The sequence below is a fragment of the Lithobates pipiens genome, unplaced genomic scaffold, assembly GCF_037356315.1.
Source record: "Lithobates pipiens isolate NorthernLeopardFrog02 unplaced genomic scaffold, aLitPip1_a1.2 Scaffold_3, whole genome shotgun sequence".
Lineage (NCBI taxonomy): Eukaryota > Metazoa > Chordata > Amphibia > Anura > Ranidae > Lithobates > Lithobates pipiens.
Window position 1 is genome coordinate 199914582 of NW_027507790.1, and position 23511 is coordinate 199938092.

At 43.4% G+C, this 23511-nt stretch overlaps 1 protein-coding gene across 3 annotated transcripts in view; it reads left to right on the plus strand.

Annotated features, from left to right (window-relative positions):
• The window catches only part of PDE4D (phosphodiesterase 4D), a 756150-nt gene that overhangs the window by 718298 nt on the left and 14341 nt on the right, over positions 1-23511 (plus strand). For all 3 annotated transcript variants that reach the window (XM_077462687.1, XM_077462686.1, XM_077462688.1), the window contains 6 exons: positions 1197-1290; positions 7971-8149; positions 11221-11319; positions 11402-11566; positions 13479-13578; positions 17863-18017. In XM_077462687.1, the coding sequence (XP_077318813.1) occupies positions 1197-1290; positions 7971-8149; positions 11221-11319; positions 11402-11566; positions 13479-13578; positions 17863-18017 (792 nt within the window). The remainder of the gene's footprint in view (positions 1-1196; positions 1291-7970; positions 8150-11220; positions 11320-11401; positions 11567-13478; positions 13579-17862; positions 18018-23511) is intronic.

The window sequence follows — 23511 nt, forward strand, 5'->3', positions numbered from 1 at the left end:
CCATCAAAAGAGGCAAATGTGAAAGAAGCCTAAAACACAACTCCAGGAATTAAAGAAAAAAAAATCTAGACCATTGGCCTGCATCATACTTTGTGCTTGATGACCTCATTATGCGACTGCGGCCTGGAGCACCTTAGAGAAGAGGCTTCGAGGGAATGGTCGCACTGACGGAGGAAGCCATTCGGAGTCAGGAGTGAGTTATTACACCTTATTCCTCTACACCTAGACTTAACAATCATAATTCCTGCAGTGTGGGGATCCACTCTATGGTAGTGTTTCTGTAATTCCTATAGTTGGAAAATAATAACCCACGTGATGCAGTCTGTCAATGGCATTAGCTATCACTGTTGGTTTTTCTCTTCTCTACCTGTAACTGTTTTATTATCTGTTGATCCTGCCAGTAGAGCCAGTATTATTCCATTTTCTTTAACACGCCAAATTGTCCAGCAAACATTTCAGTTGCCCGTAGCAGATTTTCTTTTCATTGTCAAAACACTTTAGCATGGTAATGTCACCTTAATGGCCTGTGTGATTCCTTCTCACCTCCTGTATGTATTTGCCAGTGTTTAGGAGACTGAGCTTACCTTGCTGTGATTCCTGGAGGCCTTGGTAGCTGCTACAGGAAATTGCCATCATCTACAACCGCCTTGTTGGATAAATGGCGATCGATCAGCATAGCTGGCTAAAGCCGGCGTCGCTGATCAGTGTGTTGTAACATCTGCCTGCTGTCAGCTAGAGTGAATTCCTTATCAACCTCCAATGTGTGTATGGGGGTATCTGGTTAGTTTTTCTTTGTTGAACCCAAAAAACTGACACCACCTATGGCCAGCTTTAGGCTCAGTTCACACCTAATACCGAAGCGGCTCCCAGCAGGGATCCTGTGTGTCCTGGTTCACCATTTCAGGTCCAATTTCAGCCTGAATTTTGGCCTGAATTTGAAACTGAAACAGACTAAAAGATGCACAGGGCTCCTGTGCAAATTCGCACCAGAGCCGCATCGGCGATATGTGAACCGGCTCCATAGAGAGCCATTCACAATCTCCTGCTATCGAAAATTGGATGTGGAGAATTCTGCATCCAATTCGCAATAGTGTGAACCCAGCCTGAGTGTTTCTTTTAAGACCAATTTCTTCTAAAGATATATAGTCTTTATGTATGTACGTATTAACGCCTGATTATTTTTCTTTTGTTTACAGTTCAAAAGAATGCTCAATCGGGAGCTCACCCACCTATCAGAAATGAGCCGGTCTGGCAACCAAGTTTCCGAATATATTTCAAACACCTTTTTAGGTAAGCAAGCTTTCTTCTCTTCATCCCTCCCTGCCTCCATTTCATTTTGCTAATGTTCCCTTCCCTGCTGGCAGATTACAGCAAGCCTTCTTGTTTATCACTGTCTTCATAGATCCTGTTGCATAAGAGGGACAGCCCTGTATGTCATAAGCAGAGGCAATCTCACCATACACTTTCTTTGTTTCCTCCCTAATTGGCCGCTCTGCGATCCTCTATGTGCTGCTGTGTTTGTGGGTTGCTGTGTTGAGGATATGGAGACAGTGAATCGTGCCTCAGCCTCTTTCTTATTATAGCAATCCTTTTTTATTTTACAATATATTGTGTTTAATGCATAGAAGTATTTGAAGGAAAAATGATCCCGTTTTTCTTGTTACCATAGCAATCGGTGGCATTCTTTCTCTCAGTTTTGTAAAGAGCAACCCCATTTTAAACGCAAAGTCAGTCATTGAATAGCTAGTGTGATCTAGGAAACGCTGTAGATGTGTTAAAGTCAGAACCTCAACTCCGTTCCCCTTATTCTGAGATAGTCCAGATTTGGCATTTTTCTCAGTGCTTTATGATGGGTTGCCAGGTGTGTATTATCTTGAACCCCCTTGGAAAGCATAGTTCAACTGCCAATGCACACCGGGGCTATCTGTAGGTAAAAACGGTGTGTAGGCCATTTACATAGCTCACAAAGCCTGACTGAAAACTCCCACTGATGTCATCACCCTGTCCTGTCTTGTTGCTAGGCCATTGCTAAGACCCAACCAGCTGTTACTGTTCACCTCCACCATCACAGGAGTGAGCTCTTTCTTTGATTCAAAACCCCCTCACGTGCGCTTGCTCTCCCCTGATACAGTAGCTCTGAGCTCAGAATTTGAGAGCTCATTCCTGTGATAGTGGAAATGAACAGTAACAGCTAGGAGTGTCTTAGCAACGTCCTGGCAACAAGGCAGATCGAGATACTGCCATCTCTGGAAGTATTCTAGCCAGGCTTCCTGAAGTACATAAATGGTCTACACCTATAGCAAGGGAGTTGTGCAACTTTAGTCAAAGCAGCACAGTTTACTGTTATCTACAGATGCCCCTTATCTGTATGGGTAGTATGGTAGTATGGCCCCGCACAGAACGCATTTCGGCCAGTTCCTGATGAACTATCCACAATTTGCTAAGTGGGTAGCAATGTTAGCCATGTCCAACATCCCTTGACTGATACATCAAAGGAGCTGGGCAGAAGCTTGTCAGCCAATCAGTGATCATATCCAGTTAGGTGCAAGCACTGATTGGGTATTTTGCCAGCTCCTAAAGAAGTACAACCAAAGCTTGCTTGTCTGTACTTCTGTGGATCACAGGATCGCACTTTGTTCTGCACTCCTATGACCTGTTTTCAGCAAATGTGGGGGGTGGGGTGAAGCCTATTTTTCAGCAGACAGCGAGCCGCTGACAGCCTGAGCTGGCTGCCCCAGCCCCCTCCACAGTTCAGGGGTGCAGAGCTTGCTCTCTGCTCATGGAGCCCTGAAAACTGAGTGATTGGCAGAGTTTGCTCGCTTGATTCTCAGTGTTGGAGGCAGGGGGGGACAAATGCAGCATCGGACCGATGCTGCATCCACCTAGGTAAGTACGATTGTAAAAAAAAAATCCCATACATCTGTTTTTAAAATACAATAGCTGCTGCGGGAGATTGGTCTATTCGTCCTGTATAATGAAACTCGGGCAATACTGAAAAATCTATATATGTATGCCCAGCTTTAGATGGAATGCAAAACTTCACATGTCACTGAACTGGTTACTACTGGCAATACAGGGAAATCTTTCTGAGCAAAATATTTGAACTGAAGTACACATGCTATATTTTATTTCTATTATTATTCTACAGGATTTATATAATGCAAACAGTTTGCACAGCACTTTACAACAAGGGCAGACAGTACAGTTACAATACAATTTAATACAGGTGGAATCGGAAGATCCTGCTTGATTAGAATGGATTTATTAAAACTAGAGGAATAAAAAGGGGTTGATTTGCTAAAAATGGAGAGTGCAAATTCTGGTGCAGCTGTGCATGCTAACCAATCATTCCCAACTTTAGCTTATTCAATTAATAGTTTACCCGTTATTCAAGCTAATGTATTTTATGGTTACTGCTGCTAAAAATGACCGGTTTCTTTGCACTGCATAGTAGTCTACATATGAATACAATTTTGTTTGGTGAAGGCATAGATTGTTAACTTAAAATACTCAAACATGTGCATGGAAATGAAAAGAAACGTAGGAATTGCCCTGGCGCATTTTAGTGAAAATAGTTCATTCTGCTATAAATTTGGGTTCAAAGGAACCTTTCTGTGTAATGTATGGAGATTGAGATAAAAAGGCTTGCTCTATTGGGTACATTAGGAAGTAAACAAGTGACTACCCAGCAGCGTGATTGTAGGGGTTAATTGCGGCATAAGGGGCTTGCAGGATTTCACTAGCAACTAGCTTATGGTGTGCAGCGCATGCTGGGATGTCATGTAGGCAAGGTATAAATGCAATGAAGCATTGGCATCCCCTCCCCTTAGGAAGTATTTTGATAAATATGACACTGTCAACATCTGAGCGCAGAAAATACCGAATTCAAACTGCCGCAAGGGGATGGGGGGAGGGTTGGAATCCCCCTGCAATATCAACGTCAGCTCGGAAATCTTTCCAAGACTACTGAAACCCTCAAGGAGACTTCAATGTGATTCCCTTATATTTTCTGCCCTGTAATATATCAAACGATGACACTTATATGGAAGAAAATGTTTCATGAATCAGTTTTACAGCTAATAGACCGTTCCCAGTATATTAAATTAATATACCGTACACCTTCCCTAGAATATACTTATTTATATATCTAGAAAAAAAAATCAAATGTATTGTTAGAGTAACTTGATATATATTATGGTGCTATTTTCAGAATGATCACCATAATATTAGTAAATACATGGGGCTTCCATACACTTAAAGGGGAAACTCCACTTTTGTTGGAATAAAATATTGCAAAAAAAATAAAATGATAGTATATACAATTGTGGCACAAGCCATATTCCTTCTGCAGTTCTGTATTTTCTGTGAACTGCAATATGGCAACCTGGAGGTGTTCTGTACACAGAATGGTGCACAGAATGCCCCCCAGAAATGTCATATCCCGCTTGTGATTGGCTCACTGATTTTCCTAGAAGTCCCCCCCTCCTTATCCTCTCCCCTCTCTCCCTCTCCCCTCTCCATCCCCCTCCTTCTCCCTCCCCCTCCTTCTCCCTCTCCCTCCTTCTCCCTCTCCCCCTGGCTCCAGTGCTGCGCAGCACCTCTAATTGCACTTACTGTCGGACGGAGCAGCTGCCGGAGACTGAGTTAGTTACATGCTGCAGCCTGCAGAGCATGCAGACGCGGAGGGAAACCAGTGGCCGGGCGCCCCTAGTGGTAGCACCAGCCCTTCTTCCATCCATGCCCTCCCTCCTCCCTCACTCCTCCCCTCCCGCTCCTTCCTTCCTCCCCTCCCCTCCCTTCACTCCTCCCCTCCCCGCTCCTTCCTTCCTCCCCTCCCCTCCCTTCACTCCTCCCCTCCCTTCCCTTCACTCCTCCCCTCCCCTCCCTTCACTCCCCCCCTCCCCTCCCTTCACTCCTCCGCTCTCTTCACTCCTCCCCTACCTTCACTCCTCCCCTCCCTTCCCCCGCTCATTCCTCTCCTTCCTTTCTCCCTCCCCCCTCCTCCTCCCCCCTCCTTCTCCCTCTCCCCCTGGCTCCAGTGCTGCGCTACACCTCTAATTGCACTTCCTGTTGGACGGAGCAGCTGCCGGAGGCTGAGTTAATTACATGCTGCAGCCTGCAGAGCATGCAGACGTGGAAGGAAACCAGTGGCCGGTCGCCCCTAGTGGTAGCACCAGCCCTTCTTCCATCCATTCCTTCCTTCCTTCCTTCCTCTCCTTCCCTCCCGCTCCTTCCTTCCTCCCCTCCCGCTCCTTCCTTCCCTTCCTTCCCTCCCTTCCCCCCGCTCCTTCCTTCCCTCCCTTCCCCCCGCTCCTTCCTTCCCTCCCTTCCACGCTCCTTCCTTTCTCCCTCCCCGCTCCTTCCTTCCTCCCTGCTGCTCAATCCTTAGCCTCCTGCCCTCGCTCTCTCTCTTCCTTCCTTCTACCCCCCTTACTACTCCTCCCTCCCATTTCTCCCACTGATCCTCTTCTCTCTCGCTGTCTCCCCTCCCTCCCTTCATATTGCCCTTATTCTTTTCCCAGTTCCTTCTCTTTTACCCTTTTCCTTATTTCATTCTTTCCTAGTTGGGGTTTACAATCAAACACTTTAGCATTAACTCTGTCTGACACTTTTCGGGAAGCCCAGTGAGTGTGACCTATCACTTGACATATGCATATTACCGTTGCTCTGTCTCAGCCATTAAAATGAATAGGAAGGCCGTATTGTTGACTAATTCTTGGACATACATGCTGCATGGTTGTCCTGTCACCCGATCCTTGACATAGTCACTGACCTGGAACAAGTATGTTCACATTAGGTGTCTGGACACTTGCTATTTCTATGCATGTTCCAGGTCAGTAACTTGCTAATTAGTGAGACCAAGATAAGTGCTAACACTTTGGAACTCGCACTTTTAAATTCATCTCCTCATTGGCTGCCCCCGTATATCCGCTCTTTATGATAATGGTATAAATTCTTATAGAACTATTAGGCTGCACTGTGTTTCTCAATGAATTTCACTATTCCTATTACTAATGGTCCAGTGCATAAAGAGGCCGCTTCTGTAAGTCTTAACTTGATAATGCGGAGAACATTGTGACCTATCATGTTCTTCTCTCTAGGTATCCTTAAACTCACACCACAGAATCTTTTCAGAAGCTCCTGATTCTGAACACTTTTGTGTTTCTATGAATGATAGGTCTTTGTGTGATTTCTGTCCAGCTCTCATCCTGAGCCTGCCATATGCATAAATAATGGGTCATTTCTTTCTGGATGGAGATTTCTTTGTTGGGGGGGCACTAGGGAATCCCATGGAGTGTAACAGCAGATGTGAAGTCTTTCAGACATGTTTGTGCTTCTGCTTGGCTTGACATGACAGTTTCATTTAGGACTTTCCCCCTTGATCTATCCGAACTGTGTGGATCTGCCGGAAATCATAAACATCAAAGCCTGCACATGCTCACACTGATATATCCTAATTATTGAAGCCATGTATACTTGAGCTAAGGCCTTTGCATAATAATGTTACAGTTTACCCTTTAATATGCTGTTTAATGGATAATAATGAGCTAGAAGATTATTGGAAGCTGTGTTTATTCCATCAGAAAGTGGCAAGATGGAGATAATGTGCAAAGTTTAATAAAATGCCAAATTTAATTTTTCATTTTCGGTTGCTGTGAGTTACAGTGCTTTCTATGTTTATTGCTCTGAACTCTTCCTATCTGAATAAACCTAAAGTGGTTCTAAAGCCGGGAGGGTTTTTTTCATTATTTTAATGCATTCTATGCATTAAGGTAAAACAAAAAACTTCTATGTGCAGCTCCTCTCCCAACCTCTCCTTATACTTGCCATAGCCCAATCTCGATTCAGCAATGTGCAAGAGGGCAGAAATGCTGCTCTCTCTCACTGGCTCAGAGGCAGCAGTAGGAGCCATTGGCACCTGCTGCTGTCAATCATAACCAGTGAGGAGGGTGCGGGGGCGAGGCAGAGCTGCACTATGTGTGTCAATGGACACACACGAAGCGCAGCTTGGGAGCGCGCCCTCATGAATACCCCCATAGCAAATGGCCTGCTATGAGGGCACTCAGCAGGGGTGAGGAGCCAAGAGCGTCAACATGGGACCCCAGAAGAGGAGGATCAGGGCTGCCCTGTGGTTTTGCACAGAGCAGATAAATATAACATGTTTGTTATTAAAAATATATATATATATATATATATATATATATATATATATATATATGTGTGTGTGTGTGTGTGTGTGTGTGTGTGTATATATGTATATATATGTATGTGTATATGTATGTGTGTGTATGTATGTGTGTGTGTATATATATATATATATATATATATATATATATATATATATATATATATATATATATATATTAATACTTTTTTTTTTTTTTTTACCTTTTACAATCCCTTTTAATGTGCACATATATGAAGAAAAAAAAAAGAAACAGACTTAACGTTTAAACAGGTTCTGCATTGCCACACAAGGCTATGGGCATGCAAAACCCCTCAAAGGAGGTCAAATGCATCTCTCCCAGAAATTGTGAGTGATCTCAGAAACATCTCTATGTCAAAGAGCTCAAAGCCTGTAGTGACAGGCCCTAATGCATATTAATAAAAGTTTCATAACGAGTTCATAACCTGCCCCTGCACAGGGTTTTGAAATATTTGTGTCCTCTATATTGCATGTGCACCTAGATGTATGCGATTTGCAATGGTGGGCTTCTTTCTTTGGTCCCGACAGAGAAACAACAAGCAAGACAAAGATATTCCAACTTTATTCCATGCTAGGTTCTGTTTTTTTTTGTTTTTTTTTTGTTTGTTTTTTGTTTTTTTTTATGGGAAGCCCAGTCCTCAAGAACAGCCTTGTTTCAGTTGTGCACATATGCATTTTGTTATCTCTGAAATATTATTGTGATCTTTACCACAGTGCATCTCTAGTCTACACCTTTACTTATAAAATGCCTCTTATTCTTTAGATAAACAGCATGAAGTGGAGATGCCAACTCAGGCCCAAAAGGAGAAGGAGAAGGAAAAGAAGAAGAGACCCATGTCTCAGATTAGTGGTGTGAAGAAACTAATGCACAGCTCTAGTCTCACAAACTCAAATATCCCCAGGTTTGGAGTAAAAAGTGAAAGTGAAGAATCTCTAGCCAAGGTGAGATATAGTGATTTGTACCCAAAAAATTTACGTCTGCTCCATATATGGGGGTCATCTGTCTATTCCTAGTTAAGTAGACAGGAAGGAAATAGCATGCATTCATGAATGTGTGCACATTTTTGGGGTCTTTTCCAAACACATACACACAAAATATTCTTTATAGGCCTCTTTCACACAACTGTTCCAATTGGGTCCATCTATCAGTTTTTCAGGCGGACTTGACTGGACGATCCTTCCAATACTATTTAATGGTGGGTGTAAACTTGTGTTAGTTTACACCGACTTACCTCCTGTCTAATTCGGTCCACTAAAGACAAACAGAAGGGGATTTGTTCACCTCTGTGTAGGCAGATTGGATCGGAGGTAGTTAGGTCTAAACAGACAGCAGAGTCTGCCTATACCCGGCCACCCATAGCAGAGTGGGTTCCTTCCGTATCCACTCTGCAGAAAGTGATTTGGCGCTGACCTGTCATCCGCCTGATCTGCTCTGATGAGCAGGGGATTTTTGAGCAGATCCCTGCTGAGCAGGATGGAGTCCATTTTATCTGAATAGGGCATAAAACATAAAATATAGGCTTTAATTAGTACTTTGGGTACACTGTAAGGCCCTGGATACACAGGCCCCCCCACCTTCCATTTGAGGATGCCCGACAGATGCTCAATGGGGTTTAAGTCTGGAGACATGCTTGGCCAGTCCATCACCTTTACCCTCAACTTCTTTAGCAAGGCAGTGGTCCTCTTGGAGTTGTGTTTGGGGTCATTATCATGTTGGAATAATGTCCTGCAGCCCAGTCTCTGAAGGGAGGGGATCATGCTCTGCTTTAGTCTATCATAGTACATGTTGGCATCCATGGTTCCCTCAATAAACTGTAGCTCACCAGTGCCGGCAGCACTCGTGCAACAACCAGACCATGACACGCCCACCTCTGTGCTTGAGACTGTAGGCAAGACACACACACTTATGTACTCCACATACTCCTCACCTGGTTGCCGCCACACACGCTTGACACCATCTGAACCAAATAAGTTTATCTTGGTCACATCAGACAACAGGACATGGTTCCAGTAATCCATGTCCTTAGTCTGCTTGTCTTCAGCAAACTGTTTGCAGGCTGAGCACTGACAGGCTGACCCCCCACCACTTCAACCTCTGAAGCAATGTTGGCAGCACTCATATGTAATTTCTTCAGTGTTGTCACATGAAAAGATATAATAAAATATTTACAAAAATTTGAGGGGTGTACTCACTTTTGTGAGATACTGTATAATAGACCTTAGGAAATGAAACGGTAATGTCTTCAACCCTTGGCCCTTGCCTAAAAATGTTAATGTCAATAATATTTTAAACCTGTAGTGAGAGAAATACACAGGGGCTTCCATTCCATTTAAGGCTATCTGAATTCAATACTGTTACCTGGAGATCCTGCCAGTAACAGCACTTACTATTGAAACCTGATGTGAAGATACTGCCTCTCGGGTAGCAGCATGTTGTGCATGCTCCTTTATTTGCTGGGCTGCCTATCAGTACTGTGGGAGGAAAAAAAACAGACCTGATAGGCAGCCCAATGACTAAATAAAGGAGCTTCTGCGGCAGGATCACAATGCTGCTGCTTATTGGAAGGCAACTGCTTTGTGGTGTTATCCTTCAACAGTAAGGCTACACGATTTTGACATCACAATTTTCATGCATATCTGTGTGTTGCATAAGTGAATGGGCTGCCCTATGCATGTTTGTTGCCCAAAAAGAAGCTTCTGCTTCTTTTTATACAACAAACTTCACACAATTTGTGAAGACACGGTTTCCTGCGATTTAAGCACAATCCTGCTGCATAATGGCAGCCAAACGCACGCATCATGTTGTGCTGCAATTGCCACCTGATTTGAGATCATGGGCAGAATCACATCATATCTTGCGATTTTGGGATCGTGAGCAGAATTGAACAGTGCCTAAGTTCTGTTACTGACCGGATCCCCAAATAAGAACATTTTGCAGCAGATTCACCAAAAATGTTTTTCTTTGGGAAAATTATATACAGTGAGGCATGATACCAAACATTCCAAAAACCAATCAAGCCTCAGAGCTCACGCTGTCTCACATCTAACTTGTACATTGGTAATGTTTAAAGCGATGCTGCTCTCCTTGAGCGGGGGAAACCCCAAAGCTCTATAAAGAAACAAAGGAGGGCACAGATGCCTAGTGCATTACCTCCAACACCATTTTAAATAAAAATTTAAAAAAGCCAAAAACATACTCGCAAACATGAGAAGATCATAAGCTGATGTGTTTCAAGATACAAGCCACCTTCCTCGGAGCTCTGAGGAAGGAGGCTTGTCTGCTGAAACATGTGGACCTTCCAACCACAGTGACTTGGATATCCACCATCCTGGAGATGTGACTCAATATGCTTTTGATCTTCTCAAGTTTGTGAGTATGATTTTTGCTTTTTAAGAAATTGAAAATGATGTTGAAGGGTAATTAACTTGACATTTGAGCCTTCCTTTGTTTCTTTATGATGACAAACTCACTGAAAAAAAGAGTCACAGGGTTACATAAACCTTAATGGGTAAAAACCCAGAAAAGCTCACCAATAGATTCTTCAAGATATCAAAGAAATGGGAAGGGGATACACCCCACCTAAGAATTCAGAACTGATGCAGATTTTCAGTAGTACTGATTGTTAACCATCTTTAACTTATTCTTAGTTCATCACATAAATAATCACAGATTATACAGACCACCATAGCCTGCTAAAAATCTAGGGAGAGTTTTAAATATTCTCGCCTCTCTATCCTGGATGCTATTTTTATCGAGATTTCTAATATTTTTGGCAGAACAAGTTTTTTTTCATGCACTGTGGTAATTAATTCATGGCATCCTCCTACACACCATTTGTTCTTTGTATGATCAGCTAGGATGGCACTGACAGAACGTTCCATACTGCGTGTACAAAGCCTCTAGCTGGGGAATAGAGCCTTCAATCTTACCACCAATCCAGACTTTGCATGCGGCATCTCCACGTGATTGCTTCTAACTGCTCTCTGTACTTTTCTCATTTATTCTCCAACAGGAACTTGAAGATGTGAACAAATGGGGCCTTAATATTTTTAAAGTAGCTGAATTTTCTGGAAACCGACCTCTCACAGTCGTCATGCACACAATATTTCAGGTATATATATTTATATTGTTTTTTGTGCAGACCCTTTCTTGCTTACCTGTCTGTATATTCATTATATATACTCTCTCTGCAGGAACGGGATCTGTTGAAGACCTTTAAAATACCGACAGATACTTTAGTTACATACTTAATGACTTTAGAAGACCATTATCACGCCGATGTGGCTTACCATAATAACATACACGCAGCGGATGTTGCTCAGTCTACCCATGTGCTGCTTTCCACGCCAGCTTTGGAGGTATGAACTGCCCAGTTTTCATACTTTCTGCTATGTCATAACTACAACGTGAAAGTTACAAATGTAGATGTAGTAGCGTTTTTGTACTAAAATCAAAAACTATTGTCTGGGTAGAGAGGTGCTTGGAGTATTTTGAGTGCTAATATTTCTTGGCAAGTTATGATTAATGTTAACAGATACAAATCAGATTTCATTGAATAGTGAAAGATGCTTTCTGTTGGGATATGCACATCATTATTACCTTTTGCACTGATTCATGAATAAACGATAGTGGGGAGTGGAGGGGGCAGTTATGGAGCTTCCCCCACCACTCTATTATATATAGCTGTGGCCTCTCGCCCTTCCTTCAGAAGAATACTATGCAGCCTATTTAAATTTTACAGCTATCAGTGAGATTTTATTTTCAATGTGGGATGAAAAGACTGTTGACCCATCAAGGAAAATCAAATAATTTTCTGTGCAATATTCATGGCGCTTATTTCAGAAACCTTGATAAATAACTATAGGTATTCTTTGATTCCAAGGTGCAGGGAAGTTGTGGTTTGATAGAAAAATTTGATGTGGCTACTTGTTAGTTCACCTACTGAGAGACTTGTGATTCTTCTCAGCAGCTCTGGCATCCTGTCCTGGATTATCTCAGTTATTTTAATTTACTTATAATTGTTCAAAGAAGGGTGGAAACAGCAAAATATAATATTAAATTACAGTAATTTACTGTAAGCCTTTCCTACCCTGTTGCTCTAAGGACTGGCATGTGAGTGCCCTAAAGTGGCACTAAACTATATCCTTATTCTTCAGAAATGATTCATACACATCCACTATTTAGTGGCCCTGTAATCTATTTTTCATGAAATGGTATCTTACGTCCTCCTTGTAATGTCCTCTGCAAGCTCCTTAACCTCTACTTTTTCACTTCGCTTCCGCCTTAGTAAGGAGCAGTGCATGTTAGTTGTGCACTACCCTATGCACACTAAGGGCTGGTTCACACCAAATGCGGTTGGGCGGCTATTCCAGTGCAGTCCCACTGCATTGACAAGGCAATATGCTTTGTCTCCTATGTGCCTGGTTCACACCACTACATTGCAGCGATACACGGGTACAATACGCTGGAAAAAAGGTACTGCATTACTTTTTTTTTCAGCCTTGTACAGTGCTAGAAAATTCACCGCCTTGCATATTGTGGCCTGAACTTTCTGAGATGTTTGTGTGAAAGCTCAATAAAGTTTGTTTAAAAAAAAAAAGGAAACTTCGCACATCATCACTGCGCTGATCTCGGTCTCATCTCACCAGCCCTAACAATCCCATAGTCCCTAGTTCACCTTGGGATTGAGTGTGAGAGGGTAATTATGTTCCTGCCTACAGTGGGACCATGGGCAAGGAATGTAGCCACCCCCTAACACCAAGTTGGATCATGGCAACAACAAAACAAAGGAATTTTGACATGTGGAGGAGGCTGAGAACAATATAAGACACTTTTTTGAGTTCGGAAAACAAACTTGAATAGGATTTTCTTTTTTTTTTTAAGCCAGAGTTTAGTGTCACTTTAAAGTGAACCTGTGCCCAGGCTATAGATATTCAAGTATTTTAATATTCTTAACAAGCTATAAATATGCTTTAAAACAAGCCCCCATTACATTCGTGAAGGCTTGTTTTAAAGCTCCGTTACTGCTTTGTTATACTAACTGTAAATATCTAAATGTCGTTAGACAGGTTACTGGTTTACTTTAAATTTAAAAAAAAGGCCATGAAGCCTGAATGTGGAACTATGAGTAAAGACTGAGGCTGTTATCTACAAGCACGTCAAGCATAATGCATATTAGAACTATGCAGGAACATTATACTGTAAAGACTACCACTGCCAGTACACATCTGTGATATTAACATATTGGGATTTCACTCTTCTTATTTTTAGGCTGTTTTCACAGACCTGGAAATTCTCGCTGCAATCTTTGCAAGTGCAATACATGATGTTGATCATCCTGGCGTCTCCAATCAATTTCTTATCAACACGAGTAAGTTTACACAAATATACATTGCCTGGCTTGTCACCAGAAGAATAGACATTTCTTGGGGGAATTATATAATGTTTTGTAGTGCATATTTATAACTGGGATAGATGCATTAGTTGCTCTTTTTTGCTTGTTTTGGGGAGTCCTTACCTCCAGCTGGTGAGGTTCCAACATAGCCCTCCATTTGCTGGCTGTCTTTACCTGTTTTGTACCCAAACATTTAAAGGGAAGTTATTGCCTCTTTGAATTTACTTAAATAGGGACTAGGTGTGTAAGGAGGAAGGCACCAAAAGCAGAATGTATGAAGTCAAGATTTACATTTTATTCAGAATCTTCTATAGCCAGGAGTTGCTGGCTCTGTGTGTTTCCATTTACTTGCCCTTACCCGCTGGGTGGCATGGCAGAGTGGCTGTGCTGTGATGGGAAAGGTGCCACTGCAGGCCCTGTATAAAATTCCCCCACTCACCCACGCTTCCTCCTGTCAGCAGCAGCGGGACCCATTTAAAAGCATAAGGACTTGAATGCAGCCCCTCCTTCTCCCCTTCCTCTGTTGAAGCAGCCACTCAAAGGACACTGGGACTTGTAGTCACTACTCACTGGAGGCTATGGGCTCCAAACTACAACTACCACAGAGCCCTGCTTAAAAAGGGAGAAAACGACAGAAGTTTCCTGGGCAAAAACGGTCTCTGAGAGGGGTATGTGCAGTGCAGGCAGAGGTAGTGAGAGGACTTTACTGTCTGGACCATCCCAAAGAGAGAGAGAGAGACTGAGATCTGGGAAACCAGTAAGTACAGAGCTGTGATCTGAGTGCGGAGGGTCGAGCCACTGCCAGGAGACAGACACTGCTGTGCTACAGACCAGAGTCAACCCAGGTGACCCAGCGTGAGTGGAAACCTGACCTGTTCCCTTAAAGCATGAATTACACAGTGTTTGTGCTGTGCTGCCCTTCTATACCGTAAAAAAAACCTGGCTGATTCTGCCTGGGTGTACCCTCTCCTCTGTAAACTGACCACAGTTTATCATGGCTGCTGAGCCCTGACACCATGGTCAGTTTACGTGCCTCCATCATCCGCAGCCCTACTTTGTCCTTCTCTGTCCACCTCTCCACATCCCCCCTCTCTGCCTGTCTGTTCTGTGTCAGTACCCACCGTCTGGTACAGAACCTGATTTGGTGTAGCTAGAACTTTGTCTAGCAGACTTTGTTGGGATTTACCTGTGTGTGCTCATTTATGTTCAACCCGCCAGTTATTCTGACCTGTATAAATATAAGGAATTCATCTACCACTATGCAGTCTACTGTCTATTTTTTGGTAGTAACCCACAGCCAGGTTAAAAGTATCTACACTTGTGTCCTTATATATGCTTGCAGTGACTTTCATTCGACCAGATGTGCCCGAGGGGCTGAGGTTGTTGGAGTCAAGGCACAGAATTGAGAGCCCATATTTACCAAACCTCTCCTTCAGGGATAGCTCTACACGTATCATGAACAGCTCTTTTTGGGGGTTTAAAGCTTAATGTACATGGGGCGTTTTTACAACCTCTCCTGAACGATTAAACTTGACAGATGGTAACCCACGTTTAAAACGTCCATTTTGGTGCGTTTAGCCACGTTTTTACATTTGAAAGCGCTTGAAGAAAATATTTTTTTTTAAAGTGCCAAAAATTAAAAGCGCCTGTAAACGAAATGCGGCTAAACATGAGTTGCCGCGTTTAGCCACATTTGGCGTCTGAAACGTCAGAAACTTCGGCGTCTGAACTAATTTTTTGCCTTCAAAGAAAAGCCTATAAACGCAACTGCCTAAAAACGACATTGAACATACCTGTGTACATGTACACATAAGATAACATTGAATGACTTCAGGGGCAGTTGAAAAAAAACAGCCAACTGCTTCTGAATGTCCATTTACCAGCAGCGTGTACATGAGGCCTAAATACTCCCCCTTCATCAGAGGTTAGAATTGCTGAATGAAGTGTGCCCTGGACTGATAAAATTTGGGGGCATCATGAGGAGTAGTTAGTATAATCATTCCAAATCAATCGTTATGATCTTTGAGTTCATATTTTCTGCTTTTGGCACTTGGTTTGGTTTTTTCAGACGGTGCCATCATCAATGTGTTCAGGACAGGAAGTGAGAGTGATGTCCTCCCAGAGCCAAGACAGCAATAAACACCTAATTTATAATCAATCCATCCCACACAAATACCTTTTTACCTTTCTCAAGGGTAATTTGTTACCTTGAGAAGTTAGAGCTATGTTTCCCTGAAACATTGATAAATTGATTGATGTCTGTTTTTCGACTTCTGCATCTATGATCTCAGTTGGGGTATTTTCTAGTTTGGAATTCTGACCCTTTCTTCACAAGCAATACAAACCTGACAGATCATCAAACCCATCCACACTGATGCCATCCTTTTGTTGCCGTTCAAAGTATTAGAATATAAATTGGTATTTGGCTAGCAGATGGTTCTCCCTTATTTTGTGTTATATGTAAGGCCTCATTCACATGAAACTCAGAGGGCCATATATCGTGAAGAAAGGTTTTGTTTAAGGGGCATGGAGGTGCCCAGGAGTGATGGGTGTTTCTATACGACTGTTGGGTATAAGTCGAATGACAGACCGTGGTTGTACACATGTCAACGCACAACCAAGCAGTTGCATGCAAAGACTCTGTGCGCTAACACCTTTGCAGCAGATTTGAACAGGCGGCGGTATGCAAACACCTGTTACTACCAGGCACCTCCTGGCTGTATTGCATCCAGTACAATGTAAAATGAAGTAGTTATTCACTATTAGTGCCTAATGAAATGGCTTTTCTCAGTGCCAGTCTGTTTAAAGATTTATGTCACATGATTCACATTGCAGCTGCTGTTTCATTCCTGATTTATTAGGCAATGAAAACCAATGTAAAAAGTGATTAAAGCGCACTCTCTCCCATTTGTGGGGCATCTGTTTATGGTTAGCTCAGAGTGTACAGATTATTGCAGCGGTTTTCTGTAATACCCTGTGCTTTCTGGCAATTTATAAAGGTGCAGGGAATGATTCTAATATTGTTTGGTAGGCTACCCAAGACAAAAGAGGTAACGTAATCCTAGCCAGGACTGATCTGCATACAATTTCAATGTCTACCTGACGCTTTTAGACTCAGAGCCGCTGCAGTTTATACTTCCTACTGTTAAACACCAGCTCTGGATCCCCCAGTAGTCCTGTACCCAAGGTCCAGGGTTTATTATGGAATTTTTAATGGTCTGTGTTCCCTGCACCTAAATATAATTCTTAGAGTTCGGCTGTGTGCTTGGTAACCAGAGGGATACCCCAGAGTGCAAAAATCAATGTGGTGACTCATGCCTTGCAAATGAGCGGAGAATGTGGTAGAGGGGGCGGCCTGTGCTCCTACTTAGACTCTTCATCGATTTTTAACCTTTTCATGTCCTCTCCTGGCAATGGGCTTGGTAAGCACTACCAAGTCCTTATGCTTTTGGGTTGCACCAATATTCATTTAAATATTATTATATTTAAGTAGATATCTGCAACAACAAAAAGACAAACCTCAAAAATATGAGCAGGTGCCAGTGGAGTACGTACATGCATGCATATAGACAACAAGTCTTCATACATGCAGACTTCCTGTACTCAGATGCAACAAAGGAAGAAGAAAAGGTCAGCACTATATCATCTTGGAGAAAAAAATAAGGCCATTGTTTGATGCACAGTCCTTTAGCAACATCAATTTAAGGTTTACATCAGCTTTAAATAGCATACATTAGGACTGAATCCAATATAGTGAGAAAAATGACTGCATGACATTTATTTAGTACTGGAAACCAGAGGCAGGGCCAAAAAATAAGCAAACGACCTGTCCTTTTAAAATCGGAGCATTTGAATTTTGCATTGCGTCTCTAACATAGACCTTGATGAGGTTTAGCTGCTTCAGATCCTCCTGTCCTTCATATCACGCTGAGTGTTTCTAGCAGTGCAGCTCAGACGGTGGCGCAGGTCATTATACAGGTGCGATGGTCTGATGCTGGCAGCATGCCTGGGCCAGTATGATTAAAGATCCAACTCAGTGATTTCTGTCGGTTAATAAGTGCGTGCTCCACATGATACCGCAGCTATCATTTATCGCGTCAGACCTGTCCTTATTTGTATAGATTCATGCTGCTTCATTGCAATTGAAGCAATCAGGCAATCATATCCTATAATTAACACAGACATGTTTCTGACATTTTTTTTTCCCCCTCTCAGTCCCTTGTGTTGCGTCTGCTAAAATGTTCTTTGATTTTCTTCCAGACTCAGAATTAGCCTTGATGTACAATGACTCATCTGTTCTGGAGAACCACCATTTAGCTGTGGGTTTCAAGCTGCTACAAGAAGAGAACTGTGACATTTTCCAGAACTTGACCAAAAAGCAGAGACAATCATTACGGAAAATGGTCATTGACATAGTAAGTGTGCACTCTTATCTTGCAGTAGTGTTGTGTTCTCTTTTGTTGTTACCATCTCAAAGGGAATGTTTGTTTATTGCTGTTAAAGGGAGATTAAAGTGATTGTAAAGGTTCGTTTTTTGGGGGGTTTTTTTCCCTTAAAATAACAAACACATTATGCTTACCTGCTCTGTGCAAGGGTTTTACACAGAAGGGCCCTGATCCTTTTTTTCTGGGGTCCCCCGGTGGTGGTCCTGGCTCCTCCTCAAGCCGCTTTCCATGGGGGCACTCCTGTGGGCACGCCTGAGTCCTGCTGCTGCGTCCATTGACACAGACAGCAGGACTCGGGCTTGCCTCCCTGCTGCTATTAGTCTATCCAATGAGGACCTGAGATAATGACTGTAGGTGCTAGGCTCATTCTCATCACTGAAGCAATTGGGTTTAGGTGAGAAAAGGTGGGGGGGGGGCACAACTGCGCCACAGAAGGGTTTTCACCTTAATGCATAGAATGCATTAAGGTGAAAAGCCACAAGATTTCACAACTCCTTTAGGGATTATACCATGAATAAAGAATCCAGGGTTACCACTCCGGTTCCTGTGCCCAAAAACTGGTGGGCTCACACTTTGGGTGCTGGCTCGGGTCTATAGAGTCTATCCCAGCGCTATGTTATCAGGCAAGAAGAAATGCTCCCAATCGTCACACTCCAAACAGACCCCAAGGTCATGCAAGCTGAAGCAGTCTCAGTCTAAGGCCCTTTTCACAAGGATGGCTGTTCCGCCGCAGTTTAGCATGTTTATCTTTTTTCTGTGAAATTCAAGACTCCAGGCACAGCGATCAACCGCATTTGTACAGTGCAATTCCCTGTGTTTATGTGCGTTTCTGTGTAGTTGTGTTTCAGCTGCAGATATCTAATATAGTCGTTCCCATAGCAACCCTTTTTATTTTTTTTGGTCCCTTGAATCTCTTCTCACGCTGCTATCCACAGTTGACACAAAAGACTGCGATTACCTGCGGTTATGTGCATATAGCTGCGCTACGTCGCACCTGGACGCATTCAATTCTATTTTTTCTATTCGCACTGAACCGCATGTAACGAAATCGCGAAAGTGTGAGTGGGGCCATAGGAAAGCATTGTGTGCTTTTAGCTGCGGTAGAAAACTAGAAAATCTGCAGCTAAAAGCACCATTCTATCCGTCCGTGTGAAAGGGGCCTAACTCCATCCTGGCCATTCCATCAATGCGTTTTTGCCCCGCTCCTGGAGCGAAACATGCCTTGGCGTGGCCAGAACAGATCTAGGTTGACGTTTCTTCAACTTGCAATGTTGCATACCATGGGTTTCTTTTGATGGAAGGTGCATGCCCTGGACTTGACCTTTCTACCCCTCATGGCTTGAGTGTAGACCAGGGTCAGATGTACAGGACCTCAAAGATAAACTGCATAAAGCTGGCTATACATGGATCAAAATGAGTCCGGTTCAGCAGGGACCAGTTGGATTTCGATCCATGTATGGATACTGTGGTTTTATTATTACTTTATTAACTTGATCTACCAATCCACTTTTGTACAACCGCACTGTTGGATTTTAGATGTTCGGTCAGCATTGCATACTAAAGACTGCAGCGCTAATCAGTGTCTCCCCGCTGTCAGAATACAATGACACAGCGGGGAGGATTCCCCCCCCCCAGCCACCACAAATGTGTGGATGGAGAAATCCTATTCGTTACAATGACTAATGTATGGGCAGCCTAAGTCTGTAGACTGCTTTGCTCCCCCCATGCCATTTTTGTCACCATCAGATACAGATGTTTCTTATGGCTTTTAGCAGAAAAGAAACATTGCTTTTATTGGAGTTTAATAGTGCTGTTATCGTTGCCATAAACTGGGGCCAAGTTTACCATTCCAGAAATTGGAGTTTGTGTATAACAAGGGTCCACTTTTTCCCCTTAACTTCCCAAATTTGACCTTCATTGGCACTGGAAAGCAAATGACAAAAAACATACTTTGGAAGTGTCTCAGCAATGTAAGCATTCACAGGGTCAACATAACAAAAGGAAACCGGCATGGAAAATTGAGCACAGCAAGGTAGGGCTGAGAGCTGTAAAAGTTGTATGTGTGTAGGGACCATGCTCCAACAGACTTCTGCCATTATCCCCTTTTATCTAGCCAGAGGCAGTGCAGTAGCCAAGTCACATCTGTGTCTATAGGTTTAGGGTATAATCTGCTTACCAGTGCTGCACCCCTCATCGCGCAAAGGGATCCTATGTGTGGCATATTAGACACATCCCCTTTGGATCTGGAAGCCTATACATATTGGCACTGTTTTGGGATCACAGATACTTTGATCTCCATACATTATTACTGTGTGAGGGAAACTGGATACCCTCCCCTTCGTAATCTGAGCATCCTCGTGCCATCTGTGTGTGGGGGACTTACACTGCATTGTATTTATCTAGTGATATCAATTCAGAATTGCATCATTACACTATGCCTGCAATGAAACCAGTATAGCATTAGGGTCTGATGGTGTGCAAGACTTTGCTACCGACATCCCATGCCACCACAAGATATGCAGACCTACTGCAGCTGCAGAAAGATTGCTTTAGTTTGCTGTAGCTTTAAATAATGGCAGCCATGAATAACCTAGAGCCCTCAAGTTACTGTGCTGATTTTAAGCCATAATGATTGGTCTAGTTTTTGGTAGATGCTGTTCGTAAATATTATTTTATTATCTTATGGAGAACACGATAAGAAGAACAAGTAAAGGGGACCGCAAACGCCCAAAACATCCAGGGGGACAGGATCAGAGCTGGGAATTATAGCAGATAGATCTCACTGTTGGACTTTTCAAGTCATAAGAGAAGTCAGGGGCTAACCCTTTAAAGGCCCGGAGCTTTAGTCAGCTAATATTGCAATTACCAACAGGCTGTGATTTTAGGCTGTCTTACTCTTATGTGATGACTAAAATAGTCTCCATCTCGTGCAGAAGGTGTGATAGCCGGTATATTTTCTGCACTCTTCACAGGAACATTTCTTCTCGTTTCCATCCACCTTGTATATAGAAATAGCATAAGACAGCTGAGAAGCCTCTGTCATACATCTCACATTGCTTGCATTTGTCAAGATTTTCTGGGACAGTTTACGGCTGCAAACCTTGATATTACTTGGGTAGATATGTCAGACATTTTTGTTATTTAAAGAGTACCTGTCATTGCAAATACATAAGCATGAAATGCAAAGGGTGATTTTTTTACTCTCACGCCTTCCTTCTGTCTGGTCTGTGCTGCACTGGTTTGAGGCCATTGTCTTATGTAACCTTGTGTAACATTACAATGACTTTGCTTAAAGAGGAGTTTCCATATAAAAAAAAAATAAAAAAATTTAAAGTCAGCAGCTACAAATACTGCAGCTGGCCGCACAGTCATCTGGGACCTGTTACGTGATAGGAGGGAGGGGGCAGAGCTAAGCCCTTCCTGCGCCGAGGGGAAGTGATGTCACCAGCCCATGCACTGAAGGAGGCAGACTACGAGGGAACCCCTAGCAACAGGCATTTAGAGGTGAGTTTAAAAAAAAAATTGCAAATGTTTTTTATTTTTTTTATAAATTTTAATGATTTTTTTTTTTTGGTGTGCAACCCCACTTTAAGTACAAAGTAATAAAGAGCTGGGCGCTAATATGAATACTTAAAACCAACCGAGAGGTTGTATACAGAACAGAGGCTGTATTGAGCAGCCCAGCACACATTTATATACAGGTGCATCTCAAAATATTAGAAAATCATCAAAAAGTTAATTTATTTAAGTAATTCAATTCAAAAAGCCTCAGACACAGCATCTTCATCTTGACCTTAGGTTATATCGCCCCTTTAAGAGAGGTCTAGGCAGAACATGTCAAAAACAGCAAAACTACACAGTACCACCCAGGGGGCGATCCTACTGGCTATAACCCCTCACACTGTATCCAGCAGCTCAGTTCATCAAAAGCAGCTCAGTTTTTTTTTTGCCTAGTGTAAGCGAAGGGACCTGGCTCCTGGTGGGACCATTGGTCCTGGAAATTTTTTCTTTTTTCTGCATTTTTGATTCCTGCGATCTACAATCAACAGCCGGACTGGGTGACAGGTTGCATAATATAGATTATATAGATATAGAAGTGGATTTTTCGTCAGTCCAGGTCGGCAGGTAAGCGTTCCCAGTCCGACAAGGTGCCGGCTGAGGGACAAAAGCGTCCCTGGTTTTGCAAGCCGAGCAAATCTGTTACCGCATGAAGGTTTGCCCCCGTCCGACTCTCGGGTGAGGGGTCGCCTTCGGGAGTTTGCAGCCCGGGCACCATCCTCCTTTCCGACCAGTGGGTCTGCGAACTGGTTTCATCAGGCTACAAGATAGTTTCTTTCTTGTCCGCCAAACAGATTTTTTCCCTCCAACCTTCATCTTATTCCGGCTTGTCGGGAAGCCCCGTTCGAGGCAGTACAGGACCTGCTGCTGTGCGGGGTGATAGTGCCTGTACTGACGCTGGAAAGGTTTCAGGGATTCTACTTCAATCTGTTTGTAGTCTCAAAGAACTAAGGGGTCCATTCGGTCCTGGATCTCAAGGCCCTCAACAGCTTTGTGAAAGTACAAAGGTTCAGGATGGAATCGGTTCACTCAGTGGTCGCTGCACTCCATCAGGGGGATTTTCTGGCATCCCTGCACATCAAGAACACATACTTGCATGTCCCCATATGCATCAGAGGCTTCTGCGATTTGCGGTCGGCGACAAGCCCTACCAATTTGTAGCTCTCCCTTTTGGCCTGCCGTTGGCACCGAAGGTTTTCCCCAAGGTGCTAGCCCCAACTTTGGTTTTGCTAAAGCAGCGATGGATCGCAATTATGGGTTACCTGGACGCCCTCCTTCTGAGGGCAGCTTCTGCCTCAGAATTAAGGAAGGGTGTGGCAATCACCATGCAAACTCTTCAGGAGTTTGGTTGAGTATTGAACCTACAAAAGTTGGGGTTGGTGCCGACTCCACGCCTGGAGTACCTGGGCTTGCTTCTGGACTCCTCAGAGGCAAGAGTCTTTTCCCTTCGGACTAGCTGCAGACTCTTCAATCTGCGGTGAAAAGGTTGGTCTCCCGCAGGTGGTCGTCACTTTCGAGGTGGTACCGTATGCTCAATTCTACACTCAAATCTTGCAAAAGGAGATCTTGTCCAAATGGGACAAATCTCTGTTGTCCCTGGATTTTCTAATTCTGGTGAGCCAGCTAGTCAGGGATTCCCTGCTCAGGTGGCTGAGGTCGCCGGCCCTTTGGTCCGGGAAATCGTTCCTACCTCTTCATTGGACGGTGATCACAACGGATGTCAGCCTGACCGGTTGGGGGAGTTTGGGGCGTACAGTCGGGCCAGGGTCGCTGGGCCGCAGGTGCCTCTCCACATGGTCACAGAGGCTGCAGGGGCATCTGATCAGGATCCAGTCCGACAACGCCATGGCGGTGGTGTATGTCAACCATCAAGGAGGAACAAGGAGCTCGGCTGTAGCACTGGAGG